Source organism: Benincasa hispida, chromosome 9 (assembly GCF_009727055.1).
Source record: "Benincasa hispida cultivar B227 chromosome 9, ASM972705v1, whole genome shotgun sequence".
NCBI lineage: Eukaryota > Viridiplantae > Streptophyta > Magnoliopsida > Cucurbitales > Cucurbitaceae > Benincasa > Benincasa hispida.
This window is the reverse complement of record NC_052357.1, coordinates 43656621-43679080: the sequence shown is the minus strand read 5'-3', so window position 1 is coordinate 43679080 and position 22460 is coordinate 43656621. Positions and strand designations below refer to the sequence as shown.

The 22460-nt window shown below is 32.1% G+C and overlaps 1 protein-coding gene across 1 annotated transcript; it reads left to right on the top strand.

Annotated features, from left to right (window-relative positions):
* Positions 1-9051: 9051 nt before the first annotated feature.
* LOC120086881 (putative 1-phosphatidylinositol-3-phosphate 5-kinase FAB1D) lies at positions 9052-21829 on the top strand. The gene is made up of 13 exons (XM_039043696.1): positions 9052-9339; positions 10014-10275; positions 10379-10412; positions 10516-11145; positions 14579-14726; positions 14818-15159; positions 15835-16668; positions 16965-17299; positions 17400-17526; positions 17653-17811; positions 17979-19337; positions 19424-19690; positions 21080-21829. The coding sequence occupies exons 2-13, from the start codon at positions 10068-10070 to the stop codon at positions 21416-21418; spliced, it is 4782 nt and encodes a 1593-aa protein (XP_038899624.1). The 5' UTR covers positions 9052-9339; positions 10014-10067; the 3' UTR covers positions 21419-21829.
* The last annotated feature ends 631 nt before the right edge of the window (positions 21830-22460 follow it).

The following is a 22460-nucleotide window of genomic DNA, read 5'->3' as shown; positions in this document are numbered from 1 at the left end:
TATATATATATATATAATATATCAATATGGTATACATTTAAAAAATGATTCATTTAACTCATGAAAAATAGAAATAAGATTTGATTAGGTGATAAATATATAAATATATATATATAAATATTTTTTTAGTATAAAATTGAAAACTAAATATTATTTAAAAATTCTACCTATTTTTAAGAGAATCTAAAAACTAGTAGGATACTACTTTTAAATAAACATGAAATTAAGGTGTTTTTAAAAGTGATTTTAACTAATTTAATTTGAATCTGTTTATCAAACACAAAAACGGTTAAGATTTTTTTCCAAATGGTTTTTTGACGCCGTTAGCACCAAACATAGTCTTAGTGTACTAAGTAAGAACATGAGAATTTGAACTTTCAACCTCAAGTAGAGTACATATCAATTACAATTTAATTAGTTCAACAATATCTAAGTCTTGTTTATTTGAAAAAAGAAAATTCATAATCCTAAATTTTAGAAGTTGTATCAATCAAAATTTAAATTTAAAATTTTATCAATTTAAACATTTAACTTTTATAAGCGCTTTTGTTTAGTCCATTTGTTAGTGATTAATATCTATTTTCACTCAATTTAATCTGGATCAAAATCACCTAAATAAACTTATCCTTCTCCAAAATTCTATCAAAGTATCAAGAAAAACTATCACATATTTTTTCCTTAATAAGTAGAGAAAAATAGAAAAACAGAATAAAATAAAGAAATACTCGTATTAATAAAAAGAAAAGTTGTTTCTCTTAGTTGATATCCACCTTCTTTCTCCAACATTACACTAATCTTTGCATTTAAATAAATCTTACACGTGTTAAAATGAACATAACTCAGCTAGCATAGTGGGTTTTTTTTTTTTTTTTTTATTAATTTTGAAGTTAGAGGATCAATTTCTCCATCCCACGTCATGTAAAATAAATAAATAAGTCTTACAATTTTTTAAAGAATTTAATGGGAAAAAAGTTAACTTCTTAATTAATCCTACTTTATCGAGAAAAAATGTCAAAGGAATCTCTCCTTGTTCTTGTTCCACTATTCTCCTATTCTATTCAGGCCAAGTTTACCTATTGAAAACGTAATAGGTCAATTAATTTTTTTAAAAAAGTGAGACTATTTAATTACTTTTTGTGTTGTTTATTTGTGTTCTGCATTTATACTGACACATGGACTCCACATCCAAATCTGTAATGAAATAACGTAATCTGCTTGATGAATAAAGAGTACTCAATCCAATTGCACTTGAGAATTACATCCCATCATTACCATTACCGCTATAGCTACCGTTACAGCTACCATTATTGTTACTATTACAGTTGAAAAATTATCAATTTTGACATATTTATATTAGGGTTGATGCTCTAAATCTCGTGGGTTCCGTAGTTTGTAATTGTAATGTATAAATGATTTATTTATTTAATAAAATTTGAGGTATTTATTTGACATTTAGTAGCATTAATCCACAAAATCAATGAACTAACATCTGAGATTATCTTGCGTGGCTTAAACATGTATGTAGAGACATACAGATGAATTATATTTAAATGATAACCTAAATGGTCGGTAGTAGATGGATAAGGTTGGGTACCTTATCCTAGTGATAATACGAATACGGCTCGGTTTGTAGATGTTATAATTGTTGCAAAATGCTACAAATGATGTATAGACATGTGGGTGGGGGTGTTCTATATAAAGGGGTTTGTATAGGACCGGACTACGAAATGAATAGTCTCATTATATAACGTCATTAATAATAGAGACTTACATTTCATCAAAATAACCATAGATGACATGTCTTAAATCCTAAGTGAGTTAGGAATTTCTACTATGAAGGCGGTTCTTTGATTTTTATGGGTGAAAGTGACTAGATCGTCGACTCAATAAGCTTACCATTTTGGGGGATTCGTCTGATTTGAGAGCTGGGAACACAACTACACAAGATGAAATTCACTCATTTCCTAATGTTGGGGTAAGTAGATAAATTGTTCACTTAAAGGCTGATTCCATAACTTGAACAATGTGACGCCACACCCTAGTTGAATTGTGACTTATTGTTCATTAGAGGGATCAATGGTACTTGAGGCGTTAGATGTAACTACAGGGACAAAACGATAATTTTGGTCCAGCTGTACTTACGAGCAAATTGTGAAGGGTCATTACACTGTTGACTGGTTATATCCAATTGACACAGAAATATATCTATAGTACGAAAACTGCAATTGTCAGTCTTTAGTAAAGTGACTGACAGTTAATGGATGTTGAGTAATTTAATTAATTATTCAAATACCATTAGAACGTCAATTTACGAGTTCATAAGGTCTCATCTGTAACTCAATAGGGATTATTAAGAATTAATTTTGGATTAATTTGAACTGTTCAAATTAATTTAAGGAATTAATTATATATGATATAATTACTATAATGTATTTGATACATTATAACATAAAGTTTATTTTGAGAGGAATTAAATATATGAATATGATTCAAATATTAACTGTATTGATTAGATTCATATAATTTAGTATAAATGTGATTTATATTAAATACTATAAATGATTGAGAGAATTCAAACTATAAATTATATTGTATTTGATATAATATAAAAACTATAGGTTATGTATTTTATTATATATAACATATAGTTTAATATATAATACATGATAAGTTAGTTATCACACACACACTATAGGTTATATGTTTTATTCTATTTTCTCTCATTGTCAATTGTGGTGTGTGGGGAGTGTTTTTACGATTGCTTATTATTCTTCACAATAAGAAGAACACAGAAGGTTTGTGTGTGTTTTTTCTAGAAGTTTTCTCCCAAGCAAAAATTCCTCTCCTCTCAAATCCTCTCCCCCACCCATAATCAACAGAGCTCACATCTATTGTAATTCTCAACCTCTAAGGAGAATAAAAAAAGCTCTCTTGTGGTGGTGTCCAACCAAATAGTGATTCGGTGATTGCTGCGTTTTTTGGTGTTTGTGTTCTGAGGTTTTTTTTGTGACCAGTTGGAGAAGAAATTCGTGAAAACTTTTGACTTCAAGGGTTAGTGTAATCCAAACCTAATTCTTTCTCTATTTAATTGCAATTGCATGTTGTAAAATTTGTGGAATGCATAGTTTTAATTCTCCATACTTTTAGTTTTTTTGTAAAATTGAAAATTAGGAACGATCCCCGCTTTCCCAGTGGACCTCACAATTCCTTCAATTTACTGTTATCATTACCGTTACCGTAACCATTTGACTCTCGAAGGTAGAGATAAAGGTAACAGTAACAGTAATTTTGACCAAGTTCATAATTTTAAGTAAATGCGATTAAAATCAATCAAATTACGTTTGTGATTCAAATTCATTACTATTGATCCATCAATATAATTTCATTACGATTACACAGATTTTCATTAGGTTCGGTGAGTGGTTTTGTATTCAAATCCCTATAATCAGGTCGGTGAGTCACATTCCCGCCACATGGCAAAAGAAAATTGCAGTTCGCACGGAAGTTACTGTACACACGACTGTAGGTGATCCGACCTCGGAATTTCCTCCCAATTTCGCATCCTTTTAGTTTCAAACGACAAACGCCGACCCTCGTTCGGCAAGCGCCTACATCTTATAACCAAGTAAATTCATTTACATTCAGGACCTTCTAATTCTGTTTATTTACATTTTAGCCACTCCACTTTTTATTTATTTCCTTATTCGGCCCCACTGTTCCTCTCATTTTGTGAAGGTCACCGTCACGTAGGGTGGGCGGATGGATTCTCATTTTTATTTTTTATTTTCTTAAAGATTTATAATTTTATAAACTTAATAAAATCCATCCACACAGATTTATTTTATTTTGACCATTATTTTTTTTTTCAATGGCTACCATTATTTGGTTTTAGAAGGTGAGCGTGAAAAAATAGAATAAAAAATGGGAAAACTTTGATATTTGTGGTATGATATATTTTAGTAAAAAATATCTTTTGTTCCTTTTAAGTTTTGGTCTACATTTGATTTCAAAATATTATCCTTTTAGTTTTAAATTTCGATTTTGATTTGGTTCATAATTTTTAAAATATTATAATTTTAATTTTGAGATTTGAGTTTTATTTCAATTTTAGTCTCTAGATTTCAAGATACATACTTTTAAGCTTGATTTGGTACTAGGTACTCACTTTTAATCTTTGATGTTAATGTCTAACTAGAAATCTAAAATAATTATAAAGTGAAATTTTAAATTTAATTTTAAAAGTGGTAAAAAAAAAAAGAGGAAAACTTAAAGTTAGTTTAGTAACCATTTTTTTTTTAAAAAAAATAATCAAGTCTATTTCCTCTCCGTTTTTTACTATATTACGTATTTTCTCAAGTATTAGAGTAAAATTCTAAAAACAAAAATTATCTTTTTTTAGTTTTCAACATTTGGCTTGGTTTAAAAAATGTGGATAGAAAGTAGATAATAAAGCAAGAAATCTAGAGGTGTAAGAAGTGTTTGTAGGTTTAATTTTCAAAAACAATAAACTAAAAATCAAATGGTTATCAAATGAGAACTCTAACTAATAATAATTCTATTAAATTAACTAATATACATTACAGTTAAAAATAAAATGAGCATTTAATGAAAAATCGAGATTACATGTATAAATTTTGAAACATAAGAACCAAGTTAAAACAAAACTCAAATCTCAAAGATGAAATTGTAACCTTTTGAAATATTGGTATTAAATTGAAATCAAACTCAAATTTTAAAGGCCTATTTGATAACCATTTCGTTTTTTATTTTTTGTTTTTGAAAATTTAACCTATTTCCTCTTCATTTCTTACCATGATTTGCATTTTTTTTAAGTACAACCGTTGAATTCTTAGCTGAATTCGAAAAATAAGAACAAAATTTGAAAAGCTACTTTTTTTAGTTTTGAAATTTTGATTTAGTTTTTCAAACAATTGGTAAAAAGTAGATAACCAATGAAAAATTTAGAGGTAGAAATAATGTCTATATACTTAATTTTCGAAAACTAAATGGGTTATCAAATGGAGTCTAAAAGTGTAATATTTTGAAATGTAAGGACCAAATTATAGAAATCAAATCCAAAACTTAAAACAAAAACGGCATTTTTTTTCTTATATTATAATATTATTCTTAAGATTAATTATTTAATTAATTAATTAAGCAGGAAAGAACAATTATTTTAAGGATAGTTTTCTACTTTCATTTTTTGAAGGGTGGGTCATTATTTACTTTAAACTTTAAACTTTTTCCAAATAAATTTTTACTTGAATAAATATATTACAGTTTTTCCTTTTACTTGTAAAGTTGTAAATTGTAATAAACTTTTATTACGAGAATCAATAAAAATTGTTTTTATTTATTGCAATTAAATCCAAATTAAAGACTATAAACGATTTCTCCTTTATGTGTATTTAAAAGACAGTAACTCGAGCTTATGTTTTCCTAAAATAAATGAGGTTTGAGTTTTGATTTTTATTTTATTTTTAAAGATTGAATAGGTGCACAGTAAATCGATTGTCATTTAAATAGTAGTTTTTGAAATATTATTGCCTGTTTTTCTAAGTTTAATAAATGACATAGCAAGATTATGTAATAATTAAAAGTTGACAACACCGCAACCTTCATCTAAATATAAAGTTTAATTAAGGTTTCATTTGATAATCATCTCGACTCTATTTGATAATCAATTTATTTTTTGTTATTGTTTTTAAAAATTAAGTCTATAAACACTACTTGCATCTTTAAATTTATTTATTTGTTATCTAATTTTCACTAATTATTTAAAAAACCAAGTTAAATTTTGAGAATTAAAAAAGTAGTTTCAAAAAGTTAAAAAAAAAAAAAAAAAACCTAAGAATTCAACTTGTAATTGATAAAGATGCAATTTAATGTAAAAAAAAAAAAAAGTGGATGAGATAAGCTTAATTTTCAAAAGTAAAAACAAAAAATCAAATGGTTATCGGAGATTTAGTTTTTTGTTTTTGTTTTTTGAAAATTAAACCTACTTTCTATCTCATTTCTTACATTGATTTAAAATTTTGGAGGTGAAGTAGTGTCTATATGCTTAATTTTAAAAACAAAGTCAACAAAACAAAATGGTTATTAATTGAAGCCTAAACTAAAAAAGTTAAAATACCATTTTGATTCTCATAATTTTAAGTTTGTTCAATTTTAATCTATATACTTTCAATAAGTCTTAAATTTGGTATCTCAAAATTAATCATTACCAAAATTAGTTAAATACTAACAATAATTTTCGTGCAAGGTAATAAAATATGTGATTCTGTTTTCAAGATTTATAGTAAAAATACTAATAGATAATATATATTTTTTAAATAGTAGGGAGGACTAAATTTAAGATTCATTGAAAGTACATTGACTAAAATCAGACAATTGAAAATATATGAACTAAAATTGAACAAACTTCAAAAGACGGGGATCAAAATGGTATTTTGACCCAATAAAAGCTTACCATATAATTTTAATTGGTAAATTATGTATATTATTGTTGTTTTTATTATTTATTTATTAATAATATTAATGTGGGATCAAACCTTAAATCTTGTGATTGATAACACAAGTTTATGTCAATTGAACTATGTTCATGTTGGTTATTATTTTTAATTTATTTAGAGCCCGTTTGGATTGACAAGAAAAAAATGCTTTTCAAAAATCTTATTTTTATTTAGATACTTTTGAAAAAAAATCATTTAAATACACTTTAAAAACCGTTTTGAGTGGTTGTTAAACACTCAAATTTCTTCCAAAATGACTTATTTTTTAAATTAAACACTTGAAAATGTACTATAAACACATCCTTAATTTATGCGTGGAGATTCTCAATAAGAATTCAAACACCCGATCATTAGAACAAATCATGACATTTTAATTAGGCGAACCTACAATTAGGTTGACTCTAAAATAATAAATCTCATGTTTGTAATGTACAATGTTACTCGAGGAAACATTCATATTTGAATGTCCATATTAACATTTTTTACAACAAAGGATAGAAGATCTTCCTCTTGAAATTGATAATACAAATTTATGATGTTTGAGTTAAATTTATGAGGTCAACCATCAAATTTAATTACCAAATAAATTATGACTTCTAAAAAAAATAATCAAACAAATTATATCAACAATAATCGATTAATTATAATCATGCAAATAATTTTCCATAAATGCGTTATCTGTAATTTGACATTTAATAACACCCCTATATTAACTTACCTAATTATTATTATTATTTAAAAATATCTCTCATATTTTCCCTTTTGACCAAAATATTAGTTAGACAAATGTCATTGGATTTATTTATTTATTTTTGAAATCATTTTGACTAAATCTTAAAAAAAAAAAAAAAAAAATTGAAAAAAGATTATGTCTAATTTGCATCCATTTGTTGACCAAATGGATTGTGTAAAATTCACAACCCCTTTTATTTTATTCTTTTGAATACAAAGCCCAAAGCAAATTCTTTGTTATATTTAAGTAATGCCATTGAGACTTTTTCTTCCTTTCTAGATTAGGTTATAGTTTTTAACTCTTAAATTATAATTGTTTTTGGATTTTTTTATTGTAAAATTTCACACACACATATATACCTTTATTTTATAATTATTATAATAATTGTTTTTCCAAACACATCCTTTCATTAAAAAAAAAAAAAAAAAACTAATATTTATTTTTTAAAATAACGCATGTTAACGAAAAGCTAAATGAATATTTAATTTAAAAAGTATCTCGTAATATTTTAAAGTGATTGTATTCATTTAAGACGTTTAACATGCAATTAAAGTACTTCAAAATTTTGTACTAAAAAAATGTTTGAAAATTTAAAAAGTATTTTAAAGTGGTTGTTTCTTTCTTTGCCTTTGGTTGTATTTCATGAAAGTAGGTAGAAGGGTGATTTTTTTTTAAAAAAATAACATTAGTGATGTATATATTTTCTGGCATCAACATATTAATGAAAATCGTTAATTCAAGGATTAACTCGAACTATTTCATGAATTTGAAACTTGTATCATTTTGAAACTTATAAAATAAATTGATTTATTGTTCAAATTTTAAGAATAAAAAAGTGATTTACCTAGATAAATTTTACTATTTAAAAAGTTATATAAACGTCAACTTAATATATATAGTGGTTTATCTGAAAGAGAAGAAGAAAAAAAAAAATACATCGTGACTTATATATTGAAAATGTATTCATAACATAAAAAAAAAAACATAGAGACTTATACATTAAAAATGTATTTACAACTTAAAAGGATAAAAGAATAAAACTCAATTGAATGGAAACTTATCCAAATCTTCTAAAATCTTTTTGTTTAGAGTGATTCGATACCATTTCATGGACAACATATTATCTCCAATGTTAATGTTATTATAATATTTCTTTTAAAAATATTCAGTTTTCAATAAATTCTCTAAACTTATAACTAAGTGAAAATTTAAGCCTTTAATATTTTATATAGATAATATACCTAACGTTTTAACTTATATTAAACAAAGCATAATGACACGTTTAAGATGATTTTAAAATGGTTAATATCGGTTTTGTTATGTTCAAAACAACCTTAAAATTTATTTTTAATTGTTCAAAATTATAAAATTTGTCGTTAAAAGTGTAAAATCAAACTATAAATTTGTAAGTCGAGACGAATTGAAAAAAAAAAAAGATTTTTTTAATCTCATAAATGTAAAAGAGAAAAAAGGGAGATGGGAATGTATCCCATACGAGAATGTTCCACTTTCCAACATAAATACCGTACAGCTGTATGTAAAAAAAACAGAAGCAAATAAAGGCAAAGATAATAAGAGCAAAAATACATTTATTCTTTTTGTATATATAAAAGAAAATATTGATAAAATAAAAATATAAAGATTTGTCCCGTTACTCTGCTTTGCATTACCATTATTCCATTTTAAAATTTGAAAGAAGAAAACTAAAAATTTTCACATTAATTCAGGTGGGTCCCACAATAATATTTATTATATTTATTATTATTATTATTTTTCCTCGTCTCCTTAATTGTCTGTCCATTGTCCCAAAATTTCTACAGCTTCTCTTACATTTTTTCTTCCCTTTTCCCCCTTTTTCGCTTCAAAATAAATTCCATTTTTCTTTCTTTCTTTGTCACTTTGAACTCTTCTGGACTCTACAACCCATTTCTCATATCCCAACTACACCCATTCTTCTGTGCCTCTTCTTTGCTTTCTTCACACCCAATTAATTGCATCCAAAGTAACAACCAATGTCTTTCTTTCTCTTTTTCTCTAACTTGGATTGATTTTGAAGCCATATCCAAATCTTTGTACCCTCTAATTGCTTTTACAGTAAGTAATTTACTTCATTTCTTTCAATTCTTTTTCTTCTTCTTTCTTTTGTATTCTTTTTCTATTATGAATTTGGGTCTTTCTTGATGTTTCTTGGCCTTGAGGCTGATGGGTAAGATTTAGTTTTGATAATTATGCTGGGGATTTGTAGTTAGTTAGCTAATATTCAAATCTGATGGTGAATTAGTGTTTCTTTTCTAAATTTTCTGGTTGAGCTTTCTGATGGATTGGTGTTGTGTTGGTGGGGTGGAGTTTTTTCTTTTGCATTTGGGGTTGCTTGGGTTTCTTTGGAATTTGATCACCTTCAAATTTCTTTTTTTCTTAGTGAAGAATGGTAGTTGAAGATCTGCTTGTTGATTTTTATCTGTTGAATTTGTTTCATCTTCATCTGGTTTGGAGGATAAATTCTGTCTCTATTCTTGGCTACTTCATGGTATTTGGTACTCCAGATCATATTATTAGATGGGTATCAGATTTCTTCTAATGGGTTGTTTGGATTGTGGGTGTTAAAGCATTTTGAAAAGTTGCTTTCTGCATGCAATCTTTTCGAGGTTTTTGGTTCAGGGCTTTTAATGAACTGTCTATCTTAATCGTTGATTTGTTTACAATCACTTAAATGTGGTTTCCGAACCTCAAGGAAAAATTGTGCTGACAATGATGTTATTTTGCCTTAGATTGGTGTGGGAGAGGCTGTTCTTTAGTGAAATTAAAGGAGTTTGGTGTGTAGTATGTGCCATTATTGTGGTGCTGTGATAACAGATTCAGATAGCAAAAAATTGGAGAATGGTAGTTCTCTTAAATTAGACGATGCAGGCCCCTTGTGCTTATGTAAAGTTTGCAAAGAGAATCAGGAGCAAGAAACGATGAAGTCGGATAATAAAAGTACGAGTGAAGCCCCGATGTTAAGTTCAATGCCTTCGCTGTCGAGCTGCAATAGTTGGGTTTCAAGCTAATTATACTTCTTTCAAGTGTTTCTATACTTTTTTTTTTCACCCTGAATCCTGACGATTTAATGCCTTTATCTTCTCTTTTTCATCAGGTGATTGTTCAACAGTGGCGAATTTAGACATCAGGTAAGATAGCTTAATAAGGAAGTTTCTTTTTTTCTTTTTTTTTTTTTTTAAAGTCAACAACCACTCTTTTCTTATGGTCACTGGATTCATTTTATTTTGTTAGGTATGGCCAAGAAGGTGCAACGGGAAGTAGCCAAGAAGATATCGATTATAGGCAAGAAAGGATGACACATAACTTGAGTGAAGTCGTTCATAGCAATGATCATCTTAGTGGAAGATTTGATGAAAGTGTAATGTCAATTAGTCAAGAGGCAACTCACGACGGCTCTGGTGTTCCTGTCAATGAGGAAATTGAGCAATCCCATTCTAATTGGATGGATACTGATCTGTGGGATCCTCCAGAGCCAGAAGATCCGGAGGATCACATGGAGGGCGGGATGGGTTATGATGACGATGACGACGATGAGTTTGGTGATAGCACAGAATGGAGCACCTCAAGTTCCTTTAGTCGCTCTGTGGATGAAGCCAGTGTTAGCTATAGGTTTAGAGAGGAAAAACAAAGGGCAATGCAACAGGTTATGAATGGGAAGTACAAGGCTTTCATACGCCATCTTCTTAAATTCGTTGGTGTTGCCGCCACATCGGGGGAGGATAGTGAAAATTGGGTGGATATAGTTTCTTCTTTGTCTTGGGAAGCTGCCACATTTTTGAAGCCTGTAGTAAATGGTAAAGCGACAGATCCAGAAGCTCATGTAAAAGTGAAGTGCATTGCAACAGGAACTCGCAACCAAAGGTAATTTACTAAACTATGTTATATTGTCTGCAAACTTAGTATAGGGAGGAGTCGATACTTTTACTTAACATTAGTTTTGATACATCTACTGCATCAGCCAACGCTTTGTGGCTTCTTGGCCGGCCTTGCTCCTTTCTGATGGTGGCTGAGGACTTTTAAATTTTTTCCTCAGTGCTTGCACTTCACTTTAGAAATTTGTAAAGGTTACATATTTTATGTCTTTGGTTAATGAATTTTGGGAGTTTCGTGTCTAAACCCATTGTTTTTGGGAACTTGGAAATTCGGCAACCTTTTATCCCAAAAGCTTAATTTTGGGGNTGGTGTGACTTTGATTGTTTGTATTAAAGTAGATGTACTTTGACACAAGGTCATTGCAAACACCCACAGAATAAACCATATATGGTTGGAAGTCGGGGACACCAACTTTGATCATCAATATTATTCACTATGGTCGATGGTTAATTAATTTTTTTGGGCCTTCTTGTTTAACGTTTTGTCTCTTTTCCCTTGGGTAATGATGATCAAAATCATCAAGGAATAAAATGTTGCAAATGTCTACAACAATGATCTCAACATAATTAATGGATGAAAACCCTGACAGCATTGTCGGGGGGATATTTTTCCTTTCTCGTATTGTCTGACATGTCTACATTAGGATGCTATTGGCAACATATTCACAACACTATAGTAACTAGAGCTTATTCAGCCCACCTCTTTCACATTTTTGTATGGGACAATTCCTAGTGATGGAAACTTTTCTCCGGCTACTTCTCTATTAATTATTTTATTATATAAGAATAGTATTTTGTAAAATTTGATAAAAGACCAACATTCATAAAGAAAAGAAAAAGTATACAACAGGCATTAATTGTAAAAAAAAAAGAAGAGCCCACTAAAGGGAGCAACCCTAAATAAAGGGAGTCTGATCAAGTAGTAATAAGACCTGAATCCCGCAAGATATTCCATGGTTTTCCCCCATAAACCTCACAACAAAGAACACACTCCCGCAAGATATTCCATGGGTTTCCCCAAACATCACAAGACTCCCTCTCAATCTGAAAAGAGAAAGGACCAAACATCACAAGGACTCCCTCTCAATCCCGCAAGATATTCCATGGTTTTCCCCCATAAACCTCACAACAAAGAACACACTCCAGCTTGCCAAAAGAAACTTCCCTCCCCCCAAATTATATATATATCTAAGATGAAGAATAACAACCTAAGGGTTAGATAGAGAGAACCCCCTCCCAATCAAGTTTTTTTTATATATATTTTTTATTTTTTTATTTTTTGGGTTAGGACACCATCAAGATGCTAAATGATGCTAAATGCTGCATACTAATGCACAAAAGAGTCAAAATGTGACGACTTATCTTAATTTATTTGATTTCTCTCTTCTTAAGAAGTCAAAAGAGGTCCCGCACAAGTCCTGAGAACTTTTGTCTTGCCCGTTAAAGCATAGTCCAAAAGGGCTTCAAAAAGCCAGCCTTCTGCTTTTCTAGGGAGGCACAAAGATAGCCCTGGCTTATTTAGGATAAGATCCAATCATTATGTAAGTAAAAGAACAATAGGGGAGGATGTGATCCAAAGACTCACTGCTCTTCTAACATCTAAGCAATCCCCGAGGGGGAGGTGGCCCAATTTTGGAAGTTCTTTTGGACCTTGTCATTGGTATCCAAACTTCTGTAGTGAGCTATAGACACTAGAAAGAGCTTCACCATTTTAGGATATTAGGATACTTCAAACGTTCAAATGAGATCAGCCAAAGAAGCCAGGGGGAGGGGGGAAACCGACTCGGAAATAAATCAACTTGAAGGTTCAAGAGACTGCAATGCTTGTCATTACCATTAATCTAACACCATAGTATTGGGTTTCTCAAGGAGAGCCACCCAGCTGCTTAATTCTCCATCAAAGAAACCTCTTCTAATGCCAAGTCCCAAGTTTGGTGGTCCATGTTTCAGCTGCGTAACCCTAATTATTTGTCCACTAAAAAGTGTTTATACATCTCTTATATCTCCTTCTCCGTTTCATAGATATTTCAAATGTCTAGAATAATATAAACACATACAGGTAAATGGATATACGTAGTAGAATAGTCCATTAAGTATTAAGATTTCATTCACTAATCAAAATAAATTTGGTATCTTTGTCAATTTTTCTATTGTTGTGGAAATATCTATTTATCGTTTCTATTATTTGTATTTTTATAATGAAGATTGAAACTTTCATTAAGAATCATGAAAGGATACAAACAAGTAAATAAAAGGGCAAACAAAAGGACAACCCAAAAAGAGGAGTCACTACAACTACCTATATTGAAACAGACTCCAATACAAAAGAATAAGACCTAACAGATAACTTAGAAATCTTTCATAATCAAAGTCCAATAAACATAAATCTAACTAGGGATCAAACCTTGTCACTAGAACACTCCAAACTTTTGAAAATACTATTATTCCTCCCATACCGGAGGAACTTGTTCATGTCCTGAAAGGGGTGGATACATGGTAACCTTGTAAATCATAGACCGGTAATCTTTGCTTGGCAGAAACCCCAAACTCCTTCAAAAAGCAATGCCAATATGAAGCGGCTAAAGGGAAACTCTAGAGGTGGTTGAGATCCTTTGCTATACATTTTTGCGTGCATTTGAAGAGAATGCACTAGTGCGACATCAACAAAAAGGATGAGTGCCTCTTGATTATAGTTCATCTTGTTAACCCTCCGTAGTAAAACCTGGTTAGCAAAGAAAATGACCTTCAAACTTTGCACCTTCCTTAAGAGTCAATATTTATATTGCCTGTACAAACAACAGGTGTCTTTGCAACTTGCTTCTTAGGAATATTTTTGGGGCTATCACCAACCTTGAATCACTCTAAAACAAGCACACTTGACTATAAAGTTCGTAGTAAATTGTAAAGTTCCTAGTCAATGGTCTATCAAAATTTAAGGTATACCTTGTTGGTATAAACACGTCAACATTATTCTCTTAAAATTTTGTGTACTTTCTCATACTTGCATATTCAAAACCCTTTCATTCCAATCTGATGTTGTATTCATCTGTCCATCTAAAACTTGTCTATACAAATTTGTCTATGCATCTATCACATTGGCATTCACTCTTCACCTCTCTTTAGATTCACAGGGTGGTATAGACAATCACATTCTTTATTTGTTTTAATTAAAAGCTTATGACACAAATAAATGGATTCAAAAGCCTGTCTAGGAGCACAGTCCCTTCCCTTAATTCTTCTCATTTGAAGTGTTGGAATGAACAGGTGAAAAGATGTCAGAGTGAGTGGAGCACAAACCTTTGGGTTTAGGGTGTGTGGGTGTGTTTTTTCCCTCTTCCCTGTTAAATGTTAGTAAGACAGAGTAGGACACCTTCTCACTTTTCATTGGGGAACTTCCAAATAGTTCTTTTTTCCTATTGCAGTCAATTTGTCAAGGGCATGGTATTCAAGAAGCATGCAGCTCACAAACACATGCCAACGCATTGTAAGAACCCAAAGCTAATACTGATTCAAGGCATGCTTGGTGAGGCTCCAATAAGTAGACTGTCTTCATTTAATTCAATGGATCAGGTACTGAAATTTAGATGTTTCTGTCTTTGACTATTCTGTCACTGAGAATTACACCCGTATATCTTCTGATTTTTTTACTGTCTGATAATAGGAAAATGATTTTACGAATCATGTTATAGAGATGATTGAAGGTTGCACTGCAAATGTGATTTTAGTTGAAAAAACGGCAGCACGAGTTATCCAAGAGGCAATTCTCAAGAAAGGCATGACATTAGTGCTAGATATGAAGCTCCACCGTCTGGAGAGAATAGCTCTTTGTACTGGTTCACCAATTTTAACATCTGAAACTTTAATGAGCCAAAAGACAAGACAATGTGATGCTGTTTATTTTCAAAAAATTGTAGAAGAACATGCTAGTGTTTTGGATGGAGGAAGGAGGCCAACTAAAACTTTAATGTTTATTGAGGGTTGTCCAACACGTTTGGGTTGTACGGTTAGTGTACTGTTTCTAATTGGCTATCTCTTACTGATAACATTGAGGTTGAGACAGATTCTTTGATTTACCAATCACCTATGCAAATGGATGGATGGTGTTCTCTGGCTGATTGGGCTTTTTACCAAGCTTATTGATTTGATTCGACTTTATCGTTTGCTAGTTCAATTTTTGTGAAGAAAAAGAAAAGACTTTCTGCATTGCTGTAGACAATGTGAAATTAAGTGAAGTTAAAAGAACTTTAGCTTTCTCAAGGCTCAGTCCCGGCAAGAAGTACTCTTTTTGTTGGGACATGAGCATTGATTTGGCACACGTGGTTCAGTTTTGTAAGAGTCTGAGCGATATCATGCAATTTTGTCTGACAGCCTTCTAAAACAAAGGTGGGATTATTGGTTGCATGAATTCCTGTAGAACTACACTCACTTGAACTATGGTTTATGGTTTAATCCCTATATCCGTGAAGAGAGTTGCACTTACTTTTATGTTTTAATTTTTCATCACACCTTCATTGCGGTGTGTGGTGTTGCCTCTTTCTATAAATGTTTAGTATTATCACATCCATGGTTGGACTTTGGTATTGCTTTGCCTTGATAGATTAGATTCCAAATTGGAAAATTGATTTAATTGACTTGTCTGTTGGGCACAAATGAACTGTGTCCTTAAAATCTGCTGCAGATTTTGCTGAAAGGAGCTCACAGTGATGAACTGAAGAGGGTTAAGGTTGTTGTGCAGTGTGCCGTTGTTATGGCATTTCACTTAATATTAGAGACTTCTTTCCTTGTTGACCAGCGAGCTATGTTTGCAACTATTCCATTTGGTGGAGTACCAGCTATTGTTTCATCTGATCCACGATCACCTTTAGAGCCTTGTAGCCCAAATGTAGGTCAAGCTGAGAATGCAAGTGATAAAAGTGAACAACCGACAGACTCAATGAATATTTATATTTCAAGTGGAGCCCATGAGGAGGCATCTAACGGATCAAACCTGGAGTCAGTGGAAAAGCTAATAATGTCCTCTGAACCCGAACCATATAATCCTGCCATATTTTCTGGATTCTCATCCATTACTGATTCGTTGAAGAGAGTCATGGGAGAAAGTTTCCTTTTACCCTCCCCCTATCAGTCATTATCTTCTTATTTTGGACATGGGAGTGACCTGAGTGGCTTGGTTCCCAAGTCTGACTCAATTCCATCCACTCCACAGGCATCTGATCAGTTTGATGTGGAAGTTAGGGGTAGTTCTGATGAAGAGAATTTAGTTCATGAACAATCTGTGTCACATCAATCAACCTTGGAAGCTCTTGGATTCCATGAAACTGTTCCTAACTATTCTGAGGACACAATGCAGAAGAAGACGTCATTGGATTCTCAGAGTATTTTGGTTTTGATGTCGAGCCGAAATGCTTTGAAGGGAACCATGTGTGAGCAGAGCCATTTCTCACATATTGTGTTCTACAAGAATTTCGACGTTCCTCTTGGAAAATTTTTACAAGAAAATTTACTAAATCAGGTTTGTAATGGAGTCACACAATTGTTACCTACTATTTTTCAAAATCTATAATTTTGTACGGATATATTTTTTTTAGTTATACTTTTTACGTTTTGGTAAAGGTGTAATAAGTCTATGATCAATTTAATTATCTTTTACTCATTGGTTTGTTTTACCAATGACAACCATCTATGCATGAAGCTGCTGAGAGTCTGCAATAGCCCTAGTCATATATGTTGATTCTTTATAAAGGTCAACATTCTTTATCATTCTTTATCATATATGTTGATTCTGACTCAACAATGGTGCAATTGCAGAATAACCTCTGCACTGTCTGTGGTGAACTGCCTGAAGCTCACTTTTACTATTATGCACACTACCGAAAGCAGCTTTCCATACAAGTCAAACAGCTTCCAGTGGATAAAGTTCTGCCTGGCGAAACAGAAGGAAAACTTTGGATGTGGAGTCGTTGCAGTAAATGTAAATCTAAGGGAGGACCTTCAAAGTCCACAAAAAGGGTGCTTATCTCCACAGCCGCACGTGGTTTATCATTTGGGAAATTTTTGGAGCTTTGTTTCTCTGATGACACCTTACCTAGTAAATCATCAGTTTGTGGTCATTCATTGTTTGGGGACTTCCTCTACTTCTTCGGGTACGTGTTGCGATAGTCTGGATATTTACTTATGCTTGCATTTTCCATTTTTCCTGTCCTGAATTCAGTCGTCCTTAGCTATTATTCTTGTGGATTGTAGACTGGGCAATATGGTTGCTATGTTCAGATATTCTGAAGTAGCAATTTACACGATCTCTATGCCTCCTCAGAAACTAGAGTTCAACAGTTCAATGAGACAAGGTCATCTGATCAGAGAAACTGAAAATGTATGTAATATTATCTATGTTCGTGTGTCACCCTTCTTTGCTTTCTGATGGTTTCAATTGACTTCTTCTAATCGTGTATGTATTACTCAATTGTGAAGTGTGTTAATTTTTTTACATCTGTTCAAGGTTTACACGAAAGGGATGCTACTTTTCACTGAGATTGCACACTCTTTGAAGAAGATCATATCTGAATGTAAAAGTTCAAATTTAAACCACCCTCAAGGCTTTCTCAATGACTTTTCTTTGGTTGAAGAAATGTTAAACGAAGAAAGATCAGAATTTGAGGTTAGCCTTTTGTCATTGTCTTCTTATGTGCTTTGGAATTCTCTGGAACTTTAACTTCTTTTGATTTTCTTCTCCTTTTCGTTTATGACGAAGTGCATCTCTTATTTCTATGGATCATCATTTTTAAGGCGTACTTTTATCTTCCCTTTTAATTGAATGAAACACAGGTAAATATTCAAAATTCTCTTGGTAAGAAAGGAAGCCCAGACTTTGCTTTTCACAGATATCTCAATCTGAATCGATTGCTCTGGGACCTCCTGCTAGAGTCATGTATTTGGGATAGACGCCTGCAATCATTAATATCACTGGGTGTTACAATAAACTCTGGCACCACTGAAAATGTTGAGCCAGAACCAGTTATGTTGAAGATGAATAGCAATATTGACGTTGGACCTGAGGGATCCGAATCAATTGTAGAAAATGATGATACAAAAGTTCAACATGATATATCCGTGGATGAAAATGTATCACCTCAGAGGGAAGCTGTAGTTGAAGGTTCGATTGGAGAGTCCGGTGGTGATGAACTTAATTTACCTTTGGTGACTGAAGTCACAGAGATACCAATTATGGATGATCTGAGCCCCAAACAACTTTCTCGCCAAGGGACTTTGACAAATGGCTTCGACTATATTCATTCGGATTATGAGAATCCTCAAGTAGGAAGGGTTCTGTCATCTGGTGATTTGCATTTAGATAGGACCATTCCAATTTCAACAGGTGATTCGACCCTCAGCAAATTGTTCTGGACACCGTTTTCGGAGATCCGGCAGATGCACATCAGGGACATTCAAAGAAGCTACTTTCCAGAACTCAAATCCATCAGTAGCTATACTCCAAAATTCTTACCTGCAGCCTCTGACTTCATCAACGAAGAAGGACAGAAGCTACACATTCGTCTTGCAAATGATAATTTTATTGTTTCAGACTATGAGGGTGAACTCTCGAGCATAGTTGCTTGTGTACTTGCTTTGTTGAAAGATCTACCCCTTCAAGCAGATTCTCATAATGAGGATAGTAAGGGAGAGGGTGGAGGTGTTTCACAACCAGCTTTGAGTTCCCGAAGCCAAAATAAAGTTCCCTCCAACGGATCCTCAGATTCAGAATCGAGTATCTCTTCAGAAGAATATCGGTTCTCAAGTTTTGACAGGTTAAATTTGTTGGATTCTCTTGTTCCAGAGACTTTCAAGCGAGCAGATCATGAAGGGGTCATAAAGTCACTAGCAAAGGGAAAATATCTAGTGAATTGTCCATATTTCAATCAGTTCCGTGATCTTCGGAGTCGATGCTGCCCATCTGAACTCCATTACATAGCTTCCCTAAGCCGTTGTATAAACTGGAACGCAAAAGGCGGGAAGAGCAAATCATTTTTTGCCAAGACACTCGATGATAGGTTCATTATCAAAGAAATTAAAAGGACGGAGTATGATTCATTTATGAAGTTCGCTCCCGAATATTTCAAGTACATTAATGAATCATTTGACATGGGGAACCAGACCTGCCTTGCTAAAGTTCTTGGAATCTATCAGGTTTGATAGACAGAACATTCATCTCTTTGATATTTTATTCCACCCCCACCCTTGGTTGTCTCGTCCTTGTTAACATTCTTTTACAGGTAACGGTGAGAGAGCTGAAGAGTGGGAAAGAGATGAGACATGATTTGATGGTTATGGAGAACCTCAGTTTCGGTCGCAACATAATTCGCCAATATGATCTTAAAGGAGCCCTACATGCTCGATACAATCCAGCTACCAGCAACTTTGGTGAAGTCCTCTTAGATCAGAACTTTGTGAATGATATGAACTCATCTCCCCTCTATGTGAGTAATCGAGCAAAGCGTCGGTTGCAACGGGCAATTTGGAATGATACTGCTTTTCTCAATGTGAGTACAAAACTAAATTCATTCATGTGCATTAATTGAAATTCATTTCCCTCCGTATTTGCAAGTTCGTCACATCAATGAAATGTTCTGTATGATAATGATTAAATTTGGACTTAAACTTTCACAGTGATTCTCTTTTTGTCCCTCAAATTTGAACATTCTGATTTTGTCCTTGAATCTTGCATATGGAGACCATTTTAGTTCTTGTTATTGATTTTCTTATAAAATTGTTCAAGACAAGCCGGGTAACCGCTTACACAAATTGTCTATGTATTGGAACAATAGATATCTACATGAATATGTATTTTAAGCATGATCTATTAGGTTAGATATTGTGTTTTCGGATATATTTTAGCTATGAAAAAAGAACTTAAAAATAGTGCTAAAATTTGTTTTATGCAAAGGATATGGATTTAAACCGAACAATGAGGAACTAAATAGAATTAAACCTTAACTATATCATAGTTATTGATTGATGCGATCTTTTTATTTAAGGGTTTATCAGATGTAATATATAGTTTCTTTTTTGCTTATTATTATTTTTTAATTGGGCTTATTCTATTGGCTTAGGATGACTGGATACTGACCTTGTTTAAAGGCTTGTGTTTTGTATATTTGGATCATCTTTTGGTAATAACAAAATTAAGTTTTACAAGTTTAAATTAGCTATAGTTGAAACTTTAGAGACTACTGGTGGGTGGGGGTGTGAAGAGAAAAGGGAAGTAAAGTGTCTCGTCCATTTTCCTGTTTCTTTGTGGTCTACGGTTTCGAAAGCTTTTTGTAATTATTCTCTAGGAGTTATTTTGCTTGTATAGTTGGAGACCCTTTTGGTAGAGGGAGGTCTTTTTCCTATGGGCTGGTTTTTTGTATGCCACCATTGTTCTCTTTCATTTTTTTTCTCAATAAAAGTGGTCGTTATCATTGAAAAAGAAAGGGAAGTAAAGTGTCACAATAACAATCGTAACAAACAGATCTTGGCTGGACACTTTTTGAAGCCTTATCCTAAGTTGTTTTGATCACTTGTAGCTTATCTTGGGGAGTTTTGTTTTCGGAAGATTTCTTTAAGCGTTTCAAGAATCGTCTCTTCCTTAACTTATTAGTTTTGAGATCGCTCAGAATTTGTCTCTTGTTTTATATCTTGTATCTTGAACAATAGTCTCATTTCACATTTGAAAATATATTTTTCCTTTCAAAAAAAAAAAAAGAAAAAAAAATCTATAGCAGTTTGAAGCTTTTTGGTTATGGAGTCTGCAGGTAGGTGCTTTAGTCATTCAGATCTTGTTGTATTCCTCCTACCTTCACTAATTATCTAGATTTGTGGATCTGATTGAACTCAAGAATGCATTTGGAAAATACAATTTTCTGACAGCTTTTGCATAATGTTTGCAGTCAATAAATGTTATGGACTATTCTCTGCTTGTTGGGGTCGATGCCGAGAAGAAGGAACTTGTATGTGGGATAATCGATTACCTTAGACAATACACCTGGGACAAGCAACTAGAGACATGGGTGAAATCGTCCCTCATACCGAAAAATGTACTTCCCACTGTCGTTTCTCCGAAAGAGTACAAGAGGAGATTCAGAAAGTTCATGTCTGCACATTTCTTGAGCGTCCCAGATCATTGGTGCATGCAGCAGAATCTCCCTGGGCCTTGGGATCTCTGTGGCAACACAGATTGTGCTTCTTCTCAGAAGACGAATGGCGAAGAAAATGATCTCTCTTCGTAAAGTCCAAAGGGGCAGCTTCCCTGCTCGGTTTCTGTATCGATATGGAGAAAAATGTGGATTGATGAAGGAAGTGATCTCGCTTCATAAGGTCTTTTTGACTAAAGTTCAGCTGCTTCATTATACTTGCAAGTTCATTCTACTGTAAATAGATGGCTGACATGCCATTCAGTTTTATCATGAGTTTGCCCTGATATTCTGCAATTTTTTTGTTAGCAAAATTCTAGGGTGGTGAAATTGCTATTAGGTTGTCTCAGATCAGGCTCAAGGTTGTCTAGTTGAGGGCAAAAAAGTAATTGTGTATTAAAAGTGTATAGGTTATAGTAGCTGAAGATTTATTAATTCTTGTGAAAATATATATAAATCCATTGATGATGTTCATTCATTTTCACAAAGTAATCAAATATATATAAATCTTTATCTTCTACTTCCTTCAGTGAGCCATAGTTCTTTTGTTTGTGAAAGTAAAGATCTGTTTGGTAATATAGTTTCAACAAATCATTGATTGTTCATTCTTCATTTACACATTCAATTGAACAAATAAGAAAATATTAACATTATCTAAACAATATCTTGATATAATAACAAATGTATAGTTGTAGTTTTCAATGTATATTTACCTATAGGATTTCTGTACATTCAGAAACGTCAGATCCTACTACTTTTTTTTTGTTGCCTCAAAAGTCCTTACATGTGCATCCATTTCTCCATCAAAAACTAAAATTGAGCTTGTATTTTCTAATCAATGTTACATCTCTGTTGCAATTGCTACAACAAATTGTCACATCATTATCATTTGAATAACAATGGACTTTCTTCTTTAGATATTTTGAATTGATTATAGGTCATATGAATGAAAAATATGTAACATTCATCATTCTTTGAATTATGTATTATATATTTTTATATTGGGATATTTTTACAGACATTAAATGTCAAACTACTTGCAGAAATAGTAAAAACAAAAAAAAAAATTATTGATAAGACACTGATAGACTTCTATCCGCATCTATCAATAATAGATTTTTATCTGTTTCTATTGATA

What these genes read in the sequence shown, in the direction of transcription:
- LOC120086881 (XM_039043696.1), top strand. Translation starts at nt 10,068, where the DNA reads ATGTGCCATTATTGTGGTGCTGTGATAACAGATTCAGATAGCAAAAAA. An exon ending in GACTTCCTCTACTTCTTCGG is followed by an intron (nt 17,300 to 17,399) that starts GTACGTGTTGCG and finishes TGTGGATTGTAG; the next exon opens with ACTGGGCAATATGGTTGCTA. An exon ending in AAGTTCTTGGAATCTATCAG is followed by an intron (nt 19,338 to 19,423) that starts GTTTGATAGACA and finishes ATTCTTTTACAG; the next exon opens with GTAACGGTGAGAGAGCTGAA.